Here is a 24,603-nt window from a genome sequence, read left to right on the forward strand (position 1 = left end):
TGGTGCATAAGCTTCTTCACAGTCTGACATCAACAAATCCTGTTGGCTTCATCACTTCCACCTAACCCTGTTCCTCATAACTTAGCCACAATGGATTTATCTTCATTTTCTGTTGTATACTTTTCCATGCCTTTTCATATGATATTCCTTTGTCTGGGATGTTTTTCTCTCTTCTCTACAAGGCATTAAACTCTTATTTATCCATCAAGATCCAGAACAGTGTTTATCTTATCTCTTAAGCTTCTCCCCAACAATTCCAGTCATATTATTTCTCATAATAATACTTATTCTGAAATATAAAAATTATCTGTGTACATCAGTCACCAGATTAAATTCTCTTAGGATAAATAATAGGTCTTACTTATCTTTGCATCCCTCAGAATATGACACTTAGTAAATACTCAATGTAAAAAAAAAAGAAAAACCTTAAAGGAACACTAAAATAATCCTCCTGAGGTTTTATTTAAATCCCCATGTGAAACAACAAACTGTGGCTGGTTTACTAACCTAAAATGATAAAAGAAACACATTCTACCATTTTACAAATGTCTTAGAATAACCATCAAGTTTTGGTTATATTTATGTTTAAAACAGTTTTACCAAAATATTTCAATATCCCAACACTGTAACATTTTTACATTAAAAATTGCTTTAACTCATTCAATGTAAAATTTTATATAATCATATAAAACACTGTACTTTTTTAAACTGAAATATATATAATTCAGGTCTTCCTTCTCAGGGGTTGATTAAAAACCTTTTGAAACTAATCAAATTAAGAATACCATCCTTAATGGATATAAACCATCAACAATTCAAGTCTTAAAATACACTCAAATGCAGCAAAATCAGCTAAGAGAAAAATAACAAGATCACAAGCTTCTAATATTCCCATTCAAAAATTCTGAAAACATACCACAGACTACAATTAACATATAATATGTAGTTCTACTGAAAGAAAACATTTCACCAGTACACCTACTTAAAGTTTTTTTAAGTACACATAAACCAAGTAAACTATATAGATTCAAAAATCATACACTTTTGAATACCTTTATATATTTTATAGAAAAAAACTGCAACTTAGAAGTTCACAATCTATAGTCATGTTAATAGCTAAATAAAATCTAATCAGAAAAAAGTATAAAGATGGAATTTGTAATTTTATACATAAAGGTTAGCTGACTCAAGAAACATTAACAAAGTACTCCAGATATCTAGAGAGTAAAGTGGTGGGGGAAAAAAAACAACTTGCTAAAAAGATTTCTTAAAGTTTATAACAACAATAATATTTCAGCACATAGTAAAAATATTTGAGGAACAATATTCCATTGAGTAGGTGAAAAAAAAGCATATTACACTACAATGAATACTTTTAACATCATGTACACCAAATATACTATTTATAAAAACTCAGAAAAATCTATTCTTTTTCTGGAATAATAATGATGATAATTCATCACATCATTTAGCCTGTCATCAAAAGAGGGAATGGCAGAATGAGAAGAAATCCAAATATAAAAATGTAATTATTCTGATCTCATTTTAAGAACATTTCTGGTTCATCATCTGCAAAACTTAAGATCCTTAAAGAAGAAGGGATAAAGAATTGAGTGTATTTTCCCACCTCAAGGGAATAGACCCAGATTATAGACATCATCATGACACCCCATCAGAATTAATAGTCAATCATTTATATATGAGTCTGGATAATTGCCCCAATGTAAGACAAAATGATAAAGTAAGCACATACGGTGTCCATTCAACTTACTAGTAAACATTCTCTTCTATAATGTGATATCAATTCTTCATCATGTCCTCTGTATGGGCCTTTGGACAAGAGTTCTTTGTTATTCTGATAAGCACAGATAAGGAACAGCAAGGAATCTATATAACTTAAAAAAAAAAAGTATAGTATTAGTATTTTATCTTTGTAAAAAAAGGTCAATTACAATTTTAAAGCATTTTAAGTATATATTTAAATTTTGATTATCCAGAACAACATTAAAATAAAAAATATCATCTGATGATACACTGTATGCCTGAAGGCATCTTTTGAGCAACAGCCGCATCTGAAACCAGCAGATAGTTGTCTTAAAAGTAAAACAAACAAAAAACAGAGCTAGGAATTAAGAAAAAACTGAGAGAAAAAGGTTATAATTGATTAATTCAGAGTTCCTTCTGTCTTCCTTGGTATTTTTTTCCATTTAGACTCAAAATTAACACTGATGTGAAAGTCAACGATCTACTTTTTAAACAACATAATGCCATTTTTGTTTGAGGGAAGGATCAGATTACTTTGTTCCCTCATCACGAACAGCACTGGATTCATTCAGTGACTCTTTTTTAGTCAGGTTTTTTTCTATGTGAGGGCACAGTTCTACTCATTGAGAAAAATGTAACAGAGGGGAGAATATCCAAAGGAGATGGGTGAAGTAGAAGGGAAAAAATGCCTCTAAATCTGGGAAATCTAGTGGGATACAAACAGACAACAGAAAACACTAACATAAAAGGCAGGCAGGGTCAGGCCTTTGTTTTATAGTTAATATTAATATGCTATTGGTATAAGTCTAGACCTTAAGAAGTTCAAACTAGGTTTTAAAAAGGGAATATGGGAAAAATGTTTGAGAATTATATTTGTCTCTAAAATGATTATTCTTCTCCTAACATGCTGTAGGAAAAAATATGTACAGCTATATATTTGTATAAATGAAATATGAAAGATATTTTAAGATATTTCCTATGTGTCAGATTTTCCAATCATAATGTTATCTCCTCACAAATTCAGAAAAATGCAACATCCTAAAAAGTGAAATACTGTACAGAAACAATGTTTACTGCCAATCAGTGTTACTGTTTATTAATTTCAGGTGCTCAGAAACAAGTCAAGTCTATAGTCCAAATGTTAAATGTAGAATTATGTGGAAATTAATGTACACATTCATGACAAATCAAATTACACACCTGAAACTACTTCATAAAAAATAAGTTCTTTTAAGTTATGTTTTGAAAACAGCTTTTATCAGGAATTTGTTTCTGAGAAAACTTAGGGTATGAAATCTTATTTTGAAATAATATGGGTATAGTCTCAGCTAAAGCTTTTTTTGTTTAAAGAGTGATAATAATATTAAATGTTGTTCTACACCACTAAGTTGAATTAGTTTGCTGGCACATCTACCTTTCCTTTTATAGCTATTAAGTTTCCTGTTGAAAGATCTCCCCTGAATGACATCCATATCTGGCTTTCTAGACCTGAGTCATCACTCTAAGAATAGCTCTGAAACCATGAACATGTTCCAATTTTCTAGTGAAGTACACAAAACGTTCTACATTTTGTCAACCTTTAAAGTGCTTACATTTCAAGCAATCAGAATAAAATTCAGCAGTCCAGTTACCAAATTCTTATTTAAGATAAAATAAGACTATGTAGCCTGATAGATTCTCTTTATCTTCCATTTTTACTGCTGTAAAATTATGGTTCCTAAAAACATGATTTCATTTCACTACTCAGAGAAGTAATAATGACCCATCAATAAATAATTCAATTTATGGCTTTCAAGTGCTAAGTTTTCATTAAAAACAAGTTTGACAGAACCTTTTGGCAATGTTTTATACACTGCTAGTTACGGTAACCGCTATATTTAAAGTGGTAAAATTAACATTTCTTTTTACAATATTCCATAAATATTATTTGTCACCATTACTAATTTTCTAGCTGAGCTTTCACATTTGCTATGCTAAGAATATTCACTTTACCAAGAAGAATATATTTAAGAATAAGCAAATTATGAAATTTAAACATAATTCCAAGTTATACTTAAAGTCCTTTAACAAATGTTAACTCAGAAAAGCTAATGTAGAAGCTATGCAGAGAGCAAGAAAATGACAGGTTCATCTTGTTAATTCTTATTGAGATAATGAATACATTTTGTCCTTTTCTGATTTCATTAAATTATACAAGAATACAGAGGTCTCTATTTCAATTTTTCTCTCCCTAGTTAGTCGTGTGACCTTGACAAAGTTATTGCAGCACTGTGGAGCCCAGTTTCTTTACCTATAAAATGGAAATACCTTTTAGATACTCTATTCAATTGTAAGACCATATTAATATTTTTCTCAGAAAACTTTATCTCCCAAATCCTAAAGCTAATTAGAATATCCCTATTAAATAAAACTTTGACCAAAATATTAATAAAATAATAAAATAGAGCTACTGATCAAAATAGTTTTCTATTTCAGTGACCAAAGTGAATTATCTTAAAAGTACACAATCACTAGGACTTTAATAATTTGTACCCAAGTATTAACATTACTTTTTACTTTTGTGTGATAACTTTTAAGATTTTGATAAGTGTAAGAATGATGGCATTGTGTACTGTCCAATGAACAAAGCAGCACTGTCCAACAGAACGTCCTGCAATAATGGAAGTGGTGTATCTGTGCTGGCCAGAACAGTAGCCACTAGTCACACGTAACTACTGAACATTCAAAATGTGGCTAGTATGGTTGAGAAACCGAATTCTTAGCTTTAAAAATTTTAATTAATTTAAATTTAAATTTTTGCATGCGGTTGGTGGCCACCATGTTGGACAGCAGCTCTAGAAGTAATGTTCCATGTTGGCATTTAAAAAAAACATTATTACCTCAAGTGGAGGTTTCTTATACTTTACACAATAAAAAAGAAAAGGAAAAAAGAGAAAGAAATCAATATCCCTTTTACTTGACGTCAGTATTACAGTGTATTTTAAATATAGCACATAAAAAAATCCTTAGTCAAGTAAATTAATGTTAAAGGATATGAACTGAGAAATACATGGATAATAAGTAAATACACATTAGTGAATAATCTATAATGGTCAATAAATCAATATGTATCCTTTTCTTCTCAATAACAATGATTGCAATTTAAAAAGCAGAAATTCCTTTAAAACCATCTGTAATTTGTATGAGAAGTAATCTAAAATATTTACAGTCGCAGTATTTAGAAGACAAGTGATTAGTTTTCTGCAGCTATATTTTTTATAGTACCTGGAAGTTCAGAGAAAGAGACAGATTAGAAACACTATCTCTAATTTGAAGTCAAGATTAAACTCAGAAAGAACAGGAAAAAGGCTAGTGACTGGAAGGTAGATGCTGGAGAATACAAAGAATTCCATTTGCTGGGCTACCAGCTTCTTCGGTCCCCAGCAAACTTCTTGGCTTCAATCTAATCCTATTCTATTCTAAGTTTCAATCTTAGTGTTTGAGAGCTGATAAAAACAATGACAATAATGCCAGCTTTACCGATTTTGCTTAAAATGGAAAATATATTGTATGTGGAGTATATGGGAACTCTTTGTATTAATTTTGCAATTTCTCTGTAAATCTAAGACTGTTCTAAAATAAAACATTTATTGAAAATATACACTGTGAGCAAAACCTTTTCTATAGATGAGGTCACATCTGAATAGAATACAAAAATTAAGCTCTCCTTTTCATGTGTGTCCATCTTGCCTTACCTTTCTCTTTGAAAATTTTCTAGCCCAATTATGAGATACATGGTTGTTTCCCTGAATTTTCTATAATCCTGATGCCATTCCTGTAGGTGAAAGAAAATAGTAAAAAGTATATAGAAACTAAAACTACAATGAAAACTGCTTATAAATACATTGTTTTGATAACTGCTTGAATTAACAGAAGCAAAGAGTTCATAATTAAAGATAAACTAGACCTAAATCAAGACTTTACTATCTTACATACAAAATGATTTATTGGTATAATAATAAATGTAAAAATTATTAGACATGGATGAGAAATTAAACAACAATGACTCACTAGAAGAAAACAGAAATACAAAGGCAAGACAATCACTCAAGTAGGTCATCTCTCTCTCTCAAAAATTCTTCAGTTAAAATTTTATTATTAAAATATCATTATAGAATATTTGGCGTGCATGTATCTTTTCAAATTAGTGTTTTCATTTTTTCCAGACATATACCGAGGAGTGAATTGCTGGATTATATTGATGGTTCTATTTTCATTTTTTTGAGGAACCTCCATACTGTTACCCATGGGGAGAGGGAAAGGAGGAGTGCGATAGGGGTACAGGATTACAAAATACAAAATACTATGTATAAAATAGATAAGCAGCAAGGATATATTGTCTAGCACAGGGAATTATAGCTATTATCTTGTAATAACTTTTAATGGAGTATAATCTGTAAACATACTGAACCTATGCTGTACACCTGAAACTAATATAATGTAAAGCAAATACACTTAAATTAAAAAAATATTATTATAGATCTACATCACATTGAAGGTAGAAGGTAAATGAAGCTAACTCCTCTAACAGGAAGCAAAGCTTGAAGACTTATTTGAAGCACAGTTTTAAGGAACTGAAAGAAAAAAAAAAAGTTACATCATAATAAATTTATTTAACCTTTTAACTTTCCCAAATTTGTGTAAAATTTTAAATATGGTTGCTGAATACTCTTTTCAGCTGAGCTATGGTGAAAAAGATAGATGCATTTCACATTTCAACAGCCTCTCCTCCAAAACAACTCACAATTACTGGGCATGTAATGTGAGTAAATGATTCAGAACTCACAACTTATAACTCTAGAAAATGATTTTTAAAAAATCAAGATTTTTTTCTTAACTTACTTAATAAAAATTGATTCAAGGAAAATCATAACTAAAATTCAATATAGGACTAACCTAAAGGAGATAGTGATGATAGAAGTGTGAAAGCTTTTATATACATATTATTATAAGTAAATGAAAATAAGAAACATACAGGCCAGTTATTGACCAGCTACATTCTACTTGAATATGAATCATTTTAATTTTTAATTTTAGAAGGCATACTTTCCACACTATTAGTAGACCTTAATAACAAATAAAGGTAAAATTGTCTTGCAAGCATAAAGTTAACTTTTCTGGGGGAAGTGTTCAAATTACCACTCGCTTGTCATTAGAATCACCTTAGAAGTTGTTAAGTAGGTAAACTTTTTCTTTAAAGGGTTAGACAATAAACGTTTCAGGCTTTGCAGGCCATGCAGTCTCTGTTGCAGTTACTCATCCCTGCAGTTGTAGTGTGAAAGTGCTGATATGCAATACCTAAACAAATGGCTTGTGTTCCAATAAAACTTTATTTAAAAAAAGCAGGTGGTGAGCTGGATTTGGTCTGTGGGCAAGGTTTGCTGATGTGTGACTTAGGGCAAGACAAAGATATGTGGGATATATAGAATCCAAAAACATGTCATGTAAACACATATAAGACTTAGTGGCTCTGCAGTTAGAAAAAATATGAGAAGTTTTCATAATAAAAATATGCTGAAGCCAATGTGATGAAGCATGCTTGTAGAGAGACTGTAGAATCAAATCACAATAAAAAAAATCAAGTCCCATGTTACTTGAATCTTGGAGACAAGGGTAGAGTTAGCAACCAATTTGCCTGCCATCTCTGGCATGTATTGTGTGTCCATTTATTTGTGGCTGTGTTCCTAGATTTTCTATTCTGCTTTATTGCTCGAATTTACCTCTTCTTATGCTAATATTATTATAAAGCATAAAGGTTAAGATAATTTGTATTGATTTCAAGTAAAAAGCCTTCCTACCTTGTTCTTCTTCAAGAATGTCAGGACTAGAGTGAGATCTTTGCATTTCCATAAAATTTTTGAACCAGCTTATTAAAGCTCCATAAAACAACTTGTTAGAAGTCTGACAGAAACAGCACAGTAACAATAAACCATTTTGGGGAAAACTGACATCTTTACAATACCAAGTTTCCTAAACACGATACGATACATATATCCATTTGTTTAGGTCTTCTTTATAATGTCTCCTAAAGTCATGCACAATTTTTGCTAAATTTGCTTCTAGGTACTCCACAGTTTGGGTACTACTAAAATGCTGCTATTCTTAAGAATTTCTATATGATTATTTGTTACTGGTATAAAGGAATAGAACTGATATTAGAAATAAGACTTGTATGTTACAGAGCTCTCTTATTATCTTTATCTCCAATAAATTTATCTGTAGATTTTGTATTTTCTAGGTATAAAATCTGCAAATAATGATAACTTTGTTTCTTCTTTTGCAATCTCTTACTTTTTGCTTTATTTTTTGTTGCCTTACTGTCCCTGAATTTCCAGTACAATGCTGAATAGAAGTGGTAATGGCATACATGCCTGTCTTTTTCTTGATCACAAAGGAAAGCTTTCAATGTTCAGATTTCTTTATGATATTTGTTTTTGTTTTTCAAGACACTCTTTAGTAGATAAAAGTAGCTACCTTGTTTCTCCAAAGAAGATATACAGATTGCCAAGAAACACATGAAAGGATGCTCAACATCACTAATTGTTAGAGAAATGCAAATCAAAACAACAATGAGGTATCACCTCACACCAGTCAGAATGGCCATCATCAAAAAATCTACAAACAGGGGCTTCCCTGGTGGTGCAGTGGTTGAGAGTCCGCCTGCTGATGCAGGGGACACGGGTTCGTGCCCCGGTCCGGGAGGATCCCACATGCCGCGGAGAGGCTGGGCCCGTGAGCCATGGCCGTTGAGCCTGCGTGTCCGGAGCCCGTGCTCCACAACGGGAGAGGCCACAACAGTGAGGGGACCGCGCACCACAAAAAAAAAAAATCTACAAACAATAAGTGCTGGAGAGGGTGTGGAGAAAAGGGAACCCTCTTGCACTGTCGGTGGGAATGTAAATTGATACAGCCACTATGAAGAACAGTATGGAGGTTCCTTAGAAAACTAAAAATATAACTATCATATGACCCAGCAATCCCACTACTGGGCATATACCGTGAGAAAACCGTAATTCAAAAAGAGTCATGTACCACAATGGTCATTGCAGCTCTATTTACAATAGCCAGGACATGGAAGCAACCTAAGTGTCCATCGACAGATGAATGGATAAAGAAGATGTGGCACATGTATACAATGGAATATTACTCAGTCATAAAAAGAAATGAAACTGAGTTATTCATAGTGAGGTGGATGGAACTAGAATCTGTCATACAGAGTGAAGTAAGTCAGAAAGAGAAAAACAAATATTGTATTTTAACACATATATATGGAATCTAAAAAAAAAAAAAAAAGGTTCTGAAGAACCTAGGGGCAGGACAGGAATAAAGACACAGATGTAGAGAATGGACTTGAGGACGTGGGGAAGTGGAAGGGTAAGCTGGGACGAAGGGAGAGAGTGGCATGGACATATATACACTACCAAATGTAAAATAGATAGCTAGTGGGAAGCAGCTGCATAGCACAGGGAAATCAGCTCGGTGCTTTGTGTCCACCTAGTGGGGTGGGATAGGGAGGGTGGGAGGGAGACACAAGAGGGAGGAGATATGGAGATATATGTATACATATAGCTGATTCACTTTGTTACACAGCAGAAACACAACATTGTAAAGCAATTATACTCCAATAAAAATGTTAAAAATAATACAACACAAAACAAAAAATAAGTGGAGAAATATGGTATTATAAAAAAAATGACTGTTTTCTGTATCCTTCCTTTTATCTGTTAATGTAGTGAATTACACTAATTGTTTAAGGGAATATAAAGTAATTAAGTTTGTAAATGAGAGCAGTCATTAATCAAAGGCACTCATGAAAGCAAGTTAAAATTTACCAAATTTATAAGTTTTTGAAAAGACAATGTATAAAGTTAAATTTAAAAGCCTGAAAAAATACTAGGTGTTTGAACTGGTAACTTAAAAAAATATTAGTTTTAAAGCCAAAGTTAACACAAAGAGAATATTTTCCACAAAAAGTACCACAGGAATGATACGAGTGCTCATGTGTGTGCTTGAGATCTCTCACACAACACTGTCCAATAATGACAAATATATATGGCATACAATGATTAAAACGAATTTCTAACTTCCCCCCAAAATATCTGATGAAGCAAAGAAAAAATATAGCATGGCTTCACTGTAGTACAGTATTTAAGAACATAGGTTCTGTTAACAAAGTTGTGACGTGAAGCTATGAGAACTTTAGGCAAGTTACTTCACCACTCTATGTCAAATTTTCTCACGTGCTTAGCTGTGCTGAAAGATTACTGAATTAAACAATTCCTCAATCTACAGTTCAACCTCTCAAAAGGCACATTACCTCATACTCCTCCAAGTTTACTTCTTCAGGCTTTATCATTTCAATTTTGGCTTGAGCAACTTTCATTATGTTGTGACACCTTCAAATAAAAGAAATGTATTTCTAAATCAAAAGCAAACTCCATAAAAACTGAAAAACATGTGTTACACAAAACTAGACTACCCAACACATATGAAAATGAAATCCATTATCACTGAGCAATATTTTTTGAGGAAACAACTTTCAAATAACTTAAGTGAAAAATGTGTTTTTTGGACAATACCAGATAGTTACAAAGTATATAAAGAAGACAGAAGCAATAATTCTAATTCAAATTTACCATGTTATATTTATTGACACATATGGCTTTTAAATTATATTCTATTAATAAAGATTGAATATGTAAAAAAAATTAAAAATTTATAATGTATTATTAAGTAAACTCCAGAGACATGAAATCTTATTTCCCCCCAAATGGTATTATTCATAAATAGTAAAAAGGAATCCAAAAATGTGCCTATCATTTCAGGTAGGAATGGAAACATTTCAATAGATTTTATGATCAGAACCATTACTAAAGGAATCTCCCCAAAATATATTTAGTTATCACACACATTTTACTCTGGATTTCAAGCACAAGAGAAATTAGATTTCTTAAAACAAACTATTTTTAGTTGCCAGGGCAAATAACTGCAAAAGACTGAAAAATCAATGTGAGTACTCTGTAAGTATCTTCCTCAAATTCAATAGCACATGCTCATTGGAACATAGTACACTGACAGTCCAGATAATGAGGATTATAGCTTCTGAGCTCTTCACAGTCATATGTAACAAAATAAGTGATGCCAACCTTACTACTAATAAAAATATTAATAGCCAATACTCACTGAGCATTTACTGTCTACGATAATGCTCAAAACCATTTACCTGTATTATTTCACTTAATCCTAAATTTCACAGCAGACACATGGTGAGGCAGAAATTAAACCTAGATGCTTTGTTTTCCCTCACGCTCTTCTCTACTCACATATTTTTAATTCAGTATTTTTGAGACATTCATGAAAGGATAATCATTTACTTCAGAATTAAAATGTGTTTACAATGAACTCCAAGATAGTATAAATGTTTCTGTATTCTAAAATAACTTTTCAGTACTTTGGATCTTTACCTGAGGCTTAAATTTTTTTAAATAGTATTCATTCTAACTAGATTAAATTTAAATTTTTAACATTAGTAAATAATTTTATAGGAGTTTCTAAGAGAAAACATTTTTTGGTAAACCAAAATTAATTTAACCATTCTAAGCCTTCTCTTTATGTCAGGAGATGTTTAATTACTTTATTTGTACATATGATTAATTACTTTTCTCCAGTGGTTCTCAAACAAGGGTGATTTTACTCCCTCAGGGGATATTTGGCAGTATTTGGAGACAGTATGGGTTGTCACCAGTTGGAGGGTACTACTGGCATTTAGTGGGTAGAGGCCAGGAACAGTAGTAAATATCCTACAAATTACAGGATAGCCCCCTCAAAAACAAAAAATTATTTGGCCCCAAATATCCATAGTAGAGAGGTTGAGAAATTCAAATATTAAGTCCCAAAAGGGCAGTGATAATTATATTATACTCTTCTGTGTATCTTTACATTGCCTAGCTCAGTACCTTAGTTCACAATTAAAATGTACTAAAGTGATCTAAATTATTTCTACTTCAAACTTTTAAAGGTCATGATTATAAATCCCAAGTAAATTACAAAGCAATTGTTCAAATTAAGTGAAGTCAAATTTTGTACTGTATTTATTGAAATATGTCTGTGTATGTGTAAAATAAACACTCAAAAATTGCACTGGGAGCTATAAAAAAGACAAGGACAATTTGAGCATACGAATAAGATATTTAACATTTTCAAATTACCTTTCATCAAAACTCAAATTTCTATCTCCAAATTGTTCTAGCAATGTTTTCTCAATGATTTTCTTTGGAGCCTGATTCTGGATAAAGTAGACTACTACATGATGTAAACGATAGTCTGTTTCTGGTGGGGTATCTTCTTGGGCCAATTTAACCAACCTTGAATATTCCAACTTAATTGCCTAGAAAATATAAGACAATGTCAATCTTGGTTAATTATAATAATTAAAATCTTTCAATATTATAACTTAATTATCCTTACAGTGAAATATGTTTTCCTTTTAAAATATTACAATAAGGTAGTAGTACATCTAAGAATATTGTCCCACATTCCATAGTTTAAATACATCTAAGCTTACCATGTGAGTAACTTCGTAAAACTTATCAGAGCCTGGTCAAAGTCTATTCAGAGGCATAAGACAGAGATACTAGGTGTATCACCTAACTTACGCTCAGTTTGATGTACCCCTCTAATGTCTAATTTCAAATTCTAGAGCTGAACTCAGTTCCCTAGAATACCCATATCTGAAAGAAAATGGCTGGCTCTTAAATGCATAACATCACCACAATTAACTTCAACTGTAGACCTGACAAATAAGGGATGAAAAAGCAAGTTTTTTATTTACCATAAAAGAAATTTTTCATTGTTTCAAAAATATTTGAATTTTATCAGTGCAATGATTATTAATGCATAATATCACTATTACTACCTTGATACTTGAGCTTACTTTTTCTTTATAAACACCTTAGAATTCATATTATAATGGGAAACAATAAATACTAATGCATGTTCCCACACATAAGCAAATGATCTGAAAAATATCTGCTCATAAAGAAATATGTGTACAGTTATTTATCAAATACTACTATAAATAGGAAGCCCATATAGTTAAAGATAACACTTTAAAAATATTCACTTATATTAGACACATCTAAATTTTAACTCTGCTAACCATAAAACATTTGGGGCTACATGCAAAATATATTTTACAAAAAGTCCATTCTACTGGAAAGGGTTTTTCTCTTTTCTTTTAAATGCATGCCTTTCCTAAGCAATTCTTGGCCATCCAGAAACTACCACCTATGGGGCTGTATTTTATAGAAGTGAGACAACGTAACTGAAAAACAGTAAATAAAATATTCTAGTTATATATTCTTAGGGGAGCTAATAATCCTTTCTACTGATATATAGCTTAGCATTATAAATAGAGTAAAATAATTACTCTATAGCTAAAATAAATTATTCCAATTTTATTTTCAATATACATGTCATTCTAAAGTGTTAACGCTGTGGTTAAAAGCAGCCATGAAAATTAACTATATTTAGTCATGTAAGACTATCATGGCTCACTTTACAGCATGTTTTGCTTATAAACTCTTTAATCTTCCCAATTTGAAATTAAAAATTTTTCCAATTTGAAAAAAGGCACACGGTCATTTAATAACTGAACTATATGGAATTTGAGAATAAGTATAAAAGAAAAACAATAAATAACTGTTCTTCCTTATTATGGCTCTTAGACAATGATTGCCATAGGCTATTAGAAGGTTTTTGGATATTTAAATATTTCAGATATCATGCTTTTGGCCGAAATTAGTATGACCAGAATAAAATAAATTTGTCTCTTAAATAATATTATAGGTTTAGACATAAGGAATTACAACACTAAATGATTATCCATTCTCCCACCTGCCTTCAAATCACAGGCTGTGATTTTTTTTATAAATAGTAAATAGATTTCTATTAGAGAGCTAGAATATACATCATCTTTAACTCTAAGATTATCTCTTGATTTTGCTCTATTTAAGATTCTCCCAATTTTAATGAGTAAATGCCAAAGTCATAATCTATAGGTGTTTTATTAAACCAGTAGAGGTAGAAAGGTACTTCTAAATATCTAGGAGCAATTTTTCAAACACAAAATACCACATTTTATCAGCACAAGTTAATTTATCAACTATTTATTTTTGTTGATGAACTTCCTTCTCGAGTTTTCTGACTTCTGCAATATACTGCAACCATACATATTCCTTCAGATTTTCAACAAGTGTTCCACTCTGGTATATTTAGGAGAGCTGTACACAATCTACTATTAACATTTAACATGGTCCTACTAATCAGGCTCAGTGTTAACCTATTCAGTCTTATTTCCTGTTACTCTTCTACCCAGATCAGGTTCGACTCCCCACAAATGCACACGTCTTTGCTCCTTAAGTTCTCTACATGCATGATGTCCTTGATCGTTCCCCATCTAGCCACACATGACTCATTCAATGAGACTAGTTAAAGTCTCTCTCTTTTGAAATCTTCTTCCAAACGATTTCTACTTAGACTTTTTTCTACTTTTCTAAATCATATGATAAAACATATTCTGAATTTATAACTTCTTATAGACTATTTTGATGTAAGTATATGTCTACATTAGAAAATGTCAAAAATACAAACATACAGTATACTCTGGAGGCAGTAAGATCTAAGGGAAAATCAGTTGGAGTAAAATTCAGAAAGCTAGGTATATCATTTTATTTTTAAAATTGTTTATTTTAAAAACTGATAGTGTACTACGAGATGAAGAAAAACTATTTCAAATTCCAGAGGGTCAGAATCATATAGGTTATATTCTTTGAGCACAATGTAATATAAATAGGAATTAAAAATAAAGATAATTCCCAAACTAAACACTTAGGAATTTTAAAATACTGTTCTAAATTATTCTTGGAACAAAGGAATCAAAATTATCTTAATATTGGGAATATGAGATCTCTAAACCTAAAGGACACAGCCAGATTGGTAAAGGAAAATTCCAGCTTAAGCAATACAGAATAACATTTACTTCAAGAAGCTAGAAAAAGAAAATAAACCAAAATAAAGTAGAAGAAATAAAATAATGTGGCAATTAGATAAAGACCACCAAAGGCTTTTTCTTTCCAAAAAGCTGAATGGAAGACCAAAAAAATGGAGAAAACACCACCAGAAATAAGGAAGGTTGATAATACCAAAAATACAGGAAAAAGTTTTAAAATTTATAAAATAATAATACATAACTTTATGCCAATAAACCATAACATCTTTATTAAATAGATGATCATCTAGGAAACTATAAGTTATCAGAATTACTTTAAGAGGCAGAAAAACTGAAGAGATGCAGAAAAAATATAGATAATTGAAAAGGTTGCCTAAGATCTATGCCCAATAAAGGAATTAGGCCCATTCTGTTTTAGAGCTGTGCTGTCATGTCAGATCTTCAAAGACCAGATGATTCCTATATCTGAACTGCTCTGAACCCGAAAAAGGGGGAAAGCCTCCTTAATGATTATATAAAACTAGTATAATCTGAATATCAAAAATTGACAAATATTTTTTAAAAAAGGAAGCATAGATCAATTTTGTCAGTGAACATAGATGCCAAGACCCACATCTATTTTTGATAAACTACCTTGTGTACATAAAGAATATATAGGAACAGACAGTATTTACAATGATTTAAAAAAAGACAAATGTTAAGATCCTTTCTTTGCAAGGATCAAGGAGAAATCTGTTCAGCATCTCAAACAGATGCATTAAAAAATTATCTAAATTCCAATACCAACCAGTTTAAAAGAAAACTGTAAATTTAAGAAAGTGCTTTTAAATTTATGAGAGGATCTGTAAAAAACCAATACTACACATTCTATTTAATAATAAAACACTAGAAACATTCACATTACACTCAGGAACTAAACAAAGGAGTTTACTACCATTATTTTGTTATTTATATTCTGAAAAGGCTGGTCAACATAATAAAACCAGAAATAAGAAATAAGTGTAATGGAAATTATCCCAATAATGAGATAGTTATTGGGAGGCAGTTTACTGAAATAATCAAGAGAATCAACCAAAAAATTATTAGAAAATATAAAGGGTTCATTAAATTAATTGAATACAATATAAATACATAAAAGTAACTAGTTTTTCCACAACCTACCCTATCAATAATTTGGTATTAAAAGTGAGGATAAACAACTCAATTCACAGAAATAATTTTTATATACCTAAGATTAGATTATAAAAGAAGGTATAAGACCATTATGAAGTAAAATTATAAAACCTTCCTTAAGGACATAAGAGAGGACTAAAAACTGAAGACGCATATCATGTTCCTTTCTGAGAAGACTCAAAATACTGAAAAATATAATTATCCACCTCACTGTAACTTAATATAATGCAAGTACAATCAAATTCTGAAAGGATTTAAGGAGACAAGTTGCAGTTGGTTAAAAATTATCAAAAAAGAAAAAATGAAACTTGCCAAACTTTCCATTTATAAAAGAAAATAAATCAAGGTGTTTCTACTACAAAATATCAAAATATATTACATAATGTAATATAAATAAGTGTAATGTTCAAAAACAGAAAAATGATCAATGGAACAGAGAGACCCAAAGAGACCCATTTATAAATGGGATTTAATATACGATACAGTATTTTAAGTCAGTGTGCACAGAATGCATTAGTCTAAGTGTTATTAGTCATGATACGTTTGGACTTTTTGGCTATTTCTCTATTTGGGGAAAACTGAAATATATCTGGGAATCAAACAATAGAAATCATTAAAGTAACAAAGATTTGCAGAATTTTAGAAGTGATTATATAGTCTCAAATCCATTAAGGAAATATTGCTATATTTTATAAGATTAAAAACATTATGTACAGTTAAGACACCAAAAACAAATTTAAAGATAAACGACAAACCACAAAATACAATTTTCAAATTATAGATGAATCAGATCAGATGCTCATTTAACTTAAAAAAAAGAAACAAAAAAAGTGTGCAAAAAATGGACAGGCAGTTAACATAAGAAATACCAACTGCCAAAAAATTTACAGAAAGATACTTAGCCTAACTAAAGATCAAAGATACATAAAATAATGGGATTACCCTTTTTATATCATTTTGTCAGCTAAGCATCAATGACAGTACATTGGAAATTCTACTACGTTATGCTCACATGAGTTTTCAAGTGATATTTGTACAAGAATGTTCACAAAAATACTGGAAATGACCTAAATGCCCAGCAACAAAAATGGTAATGATGAATTTAATAAAAGTTACAATTTGTGAGTGTTCTTTATGTGACACTGACACTTTATGTGACAGACACTGTCCAATGATGTCTACATGGATTATCTCATTTAATTCTCAAGCTAACTTCTCATTTATAAATTTAAAAAAAATGGCTGGGATAATGTCAGTAAATTGCCTAAGATCACACAATTATTAAGTGATACAGCTAGAATTTAAACCCAGGCATCTGAACATAGAGCCTTTGCCAATAACAGCTCGCCTGGGACAGAACTTTCTAACCTAGGCCATGAATAAGCTGTAAGAATTCTGAGATACTAATCCCATCAGCCTTTATGGTGGCCAGATTCATCACTAGATCCATCCATGTTTGTCATAACAAGGAAAAAACTGGAATGCCTTGCTCTAAAAAAATGTTTAAATAAATTTTGGTAAGCTCAACAGGAAATAAAATGTACCTATGAAAAACAATAAATCTACAAATCATGACATGAATAATCATCCACCACATTACATGAAAAAAAAAAAAACTAGAAAAAGAAAAGATAGAAAGAGCATACTTCTATTTTTATTTAAATTATAATGTATGGGTGAGTACTGAGTATCAGTCTCAAGAAATAATCAATAGAAGCTAACTGTGGAGTGAAAATTAAAAAGTGAGAGAGAAATGTTTACATTCTATGTTTTGGTATATGTATATTTTATTAGTTTAAACATCACTTTCTCTAAGAAGCCCTCTAGAGGGGCTTCCCTGGTGGCGCAGTGGTTGAGAGTCCGCCTGCCAATGCAGGGGACACGGGTTCGTGCCCCGATCCCGGAAGATCCCACATGCCGCGGAGCGGCTGGGCCCGCGAGCCATGGCCGCGGAGCCTGTGTGTCCGGAGCCTGTGCTCCGCAACGGGAGAGGCCACAGCAGTGAGAGGCCCGCGTACAGCAAAAAAAAAAAAAAAAAAGAAGCCCTCTAGAAAACAGCTCTGTTTTTCCATTATAAGGTCTCTTTCCACAAACTGCTCCTTTAACATACTAATTATGACTCTAATTAGTGTTTGCTTCCCCCTAGAAAATAAGCTTCATTAAGGCAGGAACTCAGTCCATCATTTCCCCAGCTATATTCACTGGATTTAGTACAGTACCTTGATACAAGCAGGTAATACCTTTTGAATATGCCCATCAATAGAATGGAAAAAAAAAATAGTGTAGTCACACAACGGAATACCATAAGAGAATGAACAAATTCTAACTATATCCAATAATATATATGAAGCTCCAAACATGTTCTTTAGTAAAAGCAGCCAGACACAAAAGGACCTATAGTAAAAGATTCTAGGTATATAAAGTTCAACAAGAAAACTTACTCACATTGTTAGAAGTTCAGATAACATCTACTTTTGGATAGGGGGAAAGTGTAGTTCATAGAAAGAAGAAACAAAGGTAATTTCTGGAATAATGTAATGTTCTATTTCTTGGCCTGGTTGATAGTTACATGAATATGTGCACTCTGTGATAATTCACAGGCTGTAAACTCATGAACTGTGTTCTTTTCAGCATGCTTTACATCTTAATAAAAATATTTTTATAACTACTGAATATACAGAGGGGTAATAATAATAGGCATTTATAAAGTAAAAAACAAACTAATAAAGTTATGTCAACTGGGAACAATTGTTATGAAGCAATGAAATAACCAGTAAGGAAAAAAAGTTTCATAATATAGAAGTGTTACTGCTTCATTGAAATCCTAAGGGCACTTTAATAGGTACAGACAAAAAAAAAAAGTACAAAAAAGAAATTTTAATGTCTTTGAAAGTAAATGAAAAAAGTTATACTAATCCCATGATTATAATTATGATGTGACCCTCCCACTCCCATCCCTGTACATATACATACAAGCAACTAGTACTTTGAGAATATTATTCCTTTTTTTCCTTCTGGCTTTTATTTTTTGCTCATCACAGTAGCCTTGTACTGACTTTCCCTGGATTTTGTTTTTACATGACAGAAACTTCTGTCTTTAAGCCACTATGATTTGGGGACTTTCTGCTAACAGTGAAAACTAATCTTAATAAATAAAGTCACAACTTGGGAAAAGGACTTAGGTAAATGTCTTTTCTCATTTGTTTTTCCAGATCTGCCTGCCTATTAACTCTTTAATATTCTGTGTACAGGGGCAGACTCCCATGTGGGAGGGCCTGTGGTTGAAATAGGAACTGTGACTGACTGGGTTGGTAACCCTTCCTAATTCAAAAGTTCATTCTTAGCAAATCCACTTACCCAGCTAGATGTAAGTTTCACTTCCCAACTTATCTTTTTATCAGTAACAAAGCGAACATTTTCATCACATGGTTTTACTACTAGCAAATATACATAACATTTTAAAAATTGTTCTGATCATAATGCATTAGGAAATCCATATACAGAAGTACTTAAACATGCACAGAGTTGAAAAACTTCTTCTCACAGCCAAAAAGCTAATATAAAATAAACCCAACAAAGTTTTTTTGGGTAATGTGACAGGATAGAAGAAAAAACCCCAAAAAACAAAACTCTTTCCCTCAATTTATAATAAACTAAGCATTAAAAAGGAAGAAAATTAAAACTATATTACATCTGATTTAGGGAACATAGGAAGACAAAAGGAATCATATGTTAGATTCTGTGCTATATATATATCTTGTGATTTAAATACCGAATGTCGATAATGATTAGAGTCAATTGCCAAGAACATATAGAACAATTAAAAGGTCAACTGCTGTAAAAGGAACCAAAAGTCTGTCAAAAGACCTATAACCAAAAAAAGGGGCTAAGCTCATATGGTTTTACGAGTGAGTTCTAGTTTACTCTTATGGAACAGCTAATTCCTATGTAAACTACAATAGAGTTAAAGAAAAACAGGAGAGCTCAAATCCATTTACTAAATGAATTTAGTAAATGAACTTAATAAGCATGACATCAAACCTGAGGAAGACAGCCCCCAAATAAAAACTTACAGCAATTTTTTTATTAATATAGAATGCAGAAAGCCCAAATAAAATGCTACTGAGTTAAATGTAAATAGGGTATTTTTAAATTTATGAAATAAAAATTTATTAAGAAAAGCGTTTTAAGAAAATATTCCAGAAAATTTATAATACCTTAGGTTGAAGAAGACTTTTTGTATAGCAGTGAAACTCCAGAATCCAGAAAGGAGAAGAAAGATAGTATAGATAGCACAGTATTTTTAAAACTTCTTTATGGAAAAAGGTACCATAAACTAAATTCAAACAGAAATGGCAGACTGGGAAAAAATATAGGACATATGTCCGCAGAGAGAGTAATATATAATAAATGAGAGTACATCTATACCATACAATACTAAATGCAGGTGGTGTAGATAATGTGGTAGATATATTGTCTTAACTTTAAGAATACCCACAATATATTTCTGAGTGATATAAGTTACAAAATAATATGAAGAGTAAAAGTTAAAAAATTTCTCTATATATGCATGTCTTTAAAAACAAAAGGAAAAAACCAGAAAGGTTATACAAATGTTAGAAGTGGTTACAACAGGGCAGAAGCAGAGACTGTTGTTATTAGTTTTATTTAAGACACCTCTATATTACTGAATGATTGCATCTGTATATGTTATTTTTGTTATTTATATGACAAATTTTCTCAAATTTTATATTATCAGCTAGAACTTTCCAAATGCTAATCATTTACCCAAACCAAAAGTATACATTGATTCTAAACTGATAATGTTCACCTACATATTCCTCAATTACCGATAGATGAAAATATACACAAATATAAACTTCAGAGATTTTGTGCTGCATCAAAATCAGAGGGTACATTTAAAAAGACAAATATATGAGATACAGAAAATACACAAAGGATAAGATGCAAAGGGCATTCCCAAAGTGATGATGAAAGGAGATCTCAAGACATCACTTATATATACCAAGAATAAAGGAAAACCAATGCAAACTGGAGCAGGTCATAAAGCTCCAGAATAGAATTCCACAAGAAAATAAAGCTGACAAAGAACAGAGCAAAAAACTAAGCAAACAAAAAACAAAACAACCGATTCCAAGGAAAATGACAGATGAGGGAAGAGAAGTAAAAGTAATAATATGTATGACTTAGTTCAACCCTGAGTAGCACATAAGAAATAATAATACAAGCTGAGGATTCTGAATTAATCAAATGACAAGATTCTTATACACATATTGTGTGTGTGTGTGTGTGTGTGTGTGTATGTTGATGGAGGAATGAAAACTGTATGTGCTGGTGCGTGTATATGGGGCAGGAGAATAAAGAGGGCTCATCATTCATGTCCCATGGTAGGGTTTTCAACAGGAAATGTGTAAACTAAGAATCACAAAATCACAAGCATTCTACTTAAAGATATAGAATTAATGCCAAAAGGATTTGATGAAATAACTGAAAGCTGTTACCAGAGCTGGGGGTGGGAGGGATATGATGTGACTGTTGTTTGTGGTATGTATAATTAGTTGGCTCTTTAAAATATATGCAGGTAATAATTTAATAAAAGTGAAGTTTCCAGTTCAACTGGAAGATAGATAAAGATACCCAACCTGACAAAGATGACAATGGTACTATCAATGACAGATAACTCTTCCATAAGAAATAGAAGAAAACTTTTGAACACACATATTTAGTGTTTTCTAAGAAAAGAAATGTAGACTGCCCGGAAATAAGGATTAATTTTTAAACATAAAAGTTGTTTTTCTTTTCTTTCTTCCTTTCTTTCCTTTTTTTTTTTTTTTTGATAAGAGTAGTTTTGAACCTCTCTTATGGGATCTTAACAGAGTGAACAACTCATCTTGGGACCAGCCTGCGAGAACTTCAACAGTTTAGCACCTAAGTCCTATATCCCAGGAAACCCTTCAGTCCCAGGCATACCAGGATGATTGGTCACTCTAATTCTAACCAGTTCAAAAGTGTTTATTGATATAAGGCTACTATTCACAAGGCCTTTGTTTATACCATATACCGAAAGAAACACTGAAAATAAGCAGTTTCTTAAAGACTGCAGTGAATGGTGGTATAGAACATTAAGGGAAAATTTTAGATTTTAAATGTCAAGAAAGGGAACATGTAGCTTTGTTGAAGTTGAACCATACCTCAATAAAGCTGTTTTTTTTTTTCTTTTAAATAACAAACACTAAAAGGGGCCGGGGGGCGTAAAATAATGAATTGGCTTTGGTTAACCTAAAGAAAGTGACAAACCAAACACAGTGTTTTCATCTTTCAGATATATAAGAACAAATGATAATATAATCAAAACAATAGATCTGGTATTAGAGGGAATAAAGATTTAGTCATGGAATAATTCATCAGCTTGATGGTCTCAAGTCTTGAAATGACAAGGATATTAAAATTAATTATGGAGAAAACAAATAAGAAATATAAGATAATAAATGAATGAATCATTTTAGAAACAACTAAATGAAGAAAGCAATTTAGTATGAAATGATAATAAAATTAAAGAAAAATATTGTAATATTGACTAACAGTATTACCAGAGGAGAAAATAAACTATTACCAGAAGCATTTATTCAGTTCCTATTTTTGCCCGTCAATACCCTTTATTTGCTTCAAATACAAATACAATAAATTTCTGCTAACAAATCAGAGGTGTACTATTAGGATAACTCAGGTAAATTGCTCTGTTTTTGTTTAATTATCTGACTTTAAAAATAATCAGTCTTAGATTCATGCATAAAAGAAACCCCTAGAACATTATGTGGCCATGATTAGCCATGGATAGGAAGAGAGAAAGTATATAGGAAAACAAATTTAATTCAAGGAAATAAAACATTTTAAGAAATTTATTTAAAAAATAAATAAATAAAATGAAAATGTTCATTGTACCTTAAAGAACCCTGCTTCAGGGCCACACCTGTCATATACATTCCTGGATTTACCTATCGCCATGATAATACCTTGCATGTTCGGTGTCATCATGATCTGCCACAAGGGATTTAAAGTAAGAACTTTTGAATGGTTATCATAAAAAAAAAAAATCAAAAAACCAAAATAATTCCTTTACATGCAAGTTAAAAGTCCTTTGTTTTTACATGCATGTTAAAAGTCCTTTGTTTTTAACTATTTATAAATCAAACGTTGCATTTTTTTTGTAGCAAATGTGATCTGATATGCATATAAGTATCTCGAAATCTTCCATACAGAGCCACAGTTAGCTGACATCGTGCCTTTGTGCAAAGTGCAAAAAGGCATCCTGTCTGAACTGAAGAATTTTTTTAAAAGGCACCCCCCTCTTGACAAACAATTTAGAAAATGTGCTGCTCTCTAAGAGAACCGTTTAGAAAAAGCAACACTCTTTTTATTAAAAAAGATGCCTCATCTTTAAGGCTCGGGGAGCTCAGCATTAGCTCAATTCCAACTCCACTTCTGCCAGTTGGCCAGGCACCCCTGCCTGTACAACCATACAGACTAAATATCTAAGCAGCAGCCCTGTACCCATATGACTTATTTTTAAAAGTTACAAGGCACATGCACTGTTAAACTATCACTCCAACGAATTAAAAAAAACACATACACAAAACACAAAACTCTGCCAAGAGCATAAGCACTTTCACAAAAGGCAGTGTTAAATGATTAATCACAATTCTACTTTTTTAAATGCCAGAAGGCTCACCCTAAAATCAGCACTAAGGTGCTTGATCAACAAATTAACATTTTTATTAAAAACATGCCAGTTTCCATAATCTGCAAGCACCAACATGGTAATAGTTAAACAGAAAAATGTACTGCTACAAATATTTAAGTATTTCTTTGTCTTCATAATAGTTTATGATGTACTATGCCATTTTGTATAATGGACCTGGGCAACTGTGGACTTTCGTATCTGCTGGGGACAGGGAGGGTACTGGAACCAATCCACCATGGATACCAATAGATGACTGTATTCTTAAATGTTTGTATTTTAAAATATCTGCAAAGTGAAACGACTCAAGACACTATGAAGCTATCACATTAGAGCAATAAAGAGACTGCATCCATTACCTCTGACTCACTGAAACTATTACCCATAGTATTTATTTTGGAGTACACACTGACAGTTGCAATATACCTAACATTAACTGCTTCAGAAAATCCTTCTGGCCAGTGCCTGACTCACAAATCTGCTTCTTATTCTCTTTATGGCCCATGCTTTCTTATAGTAGCACAGTAATAGTAATGTCTTTAAGACACCTCTGATTTTGGTGATTAACTCATATAAAAGTTTAATTATAACCTTGAAGTAAGTCTTAAAAAAACATTACTTGGAAAAAACTATTCAATATACATTCAGTTCTCATCCATGCCAGTAAAAACTAACAAATGATAGAATCCAGGGTCTGTCTTTTCTGTTGTTACTATTCAGAAACAGCTTACTCGCCCCCTCTCAAATACAGAAAAGATCAAAACTTAACAGTGTAAAGAAAAGAGTGGTAAAGGGGAAAAAAAATCTTATGGGATCAGGACAACAGCAATTTTCATCTGGATTCCCAAGAACCGTATCA

The 24,603-nt window shown here is 31.7% G+C and overlaps 1 protein-coding gene across 2 annotated transcripts in view; it reads right to left on the reverse strand.

Annotated features, from left to right (window-relative positions):
* Window positions 1–24,603, reverse strand: part of USP25 (ubiquitin specific peptidase 25) — a 139,530-nt gene that overhangs the window by 2,723 nt on the left and 112,204 nt on the right. Inside the window, exons 20-24 of one of the 2 annotated variants that reach the window (XM_060098606.1) lie at window positions 22,949–23,044; window positions 12,012–12,190; window positions 10,121–10,199; window positions 5,499–5,578; window positions 1,772–1,895 (exon numbers count right to left, since the gene is read on the reverse strand). In XM_060098606.1, coding sequence (XP_059954589.1) covers window positions 1,772–1,895; window positions 5,499–5,578; window positions 10,121–10,199; window positions 12,012–12,190; window positions 22,949–23,044 — 558 coding nt within the window. The remainder of the gene's footprint in view (window positions 1–1,771; window positions 1,896–5,498; window positions 5,579–10,120; window positions 10,200–12,011; window positions 12,191–22,948; window positions 23,045–24,603) is intronic. The other variant, XM_060098607.1, reaches the window with a different exon arrangement.

This window comes from Mesoplodon densirostris, chromosome 5, assembly GCF_025265405.1.
Source record: "Mesoplodon densirostris isolate mMesDen1 chromosome 5, mMesDen1 primary haplotype, whole genome shotgun sequence".
Classification (NCBI taxonomy): domain Eukaryota; kingdom Metazoa; phylum Chordata; class Mammalia; order Artiodactyla; family Ziphiidae; genus Mesoplodon; species Mesoplodon densirostris.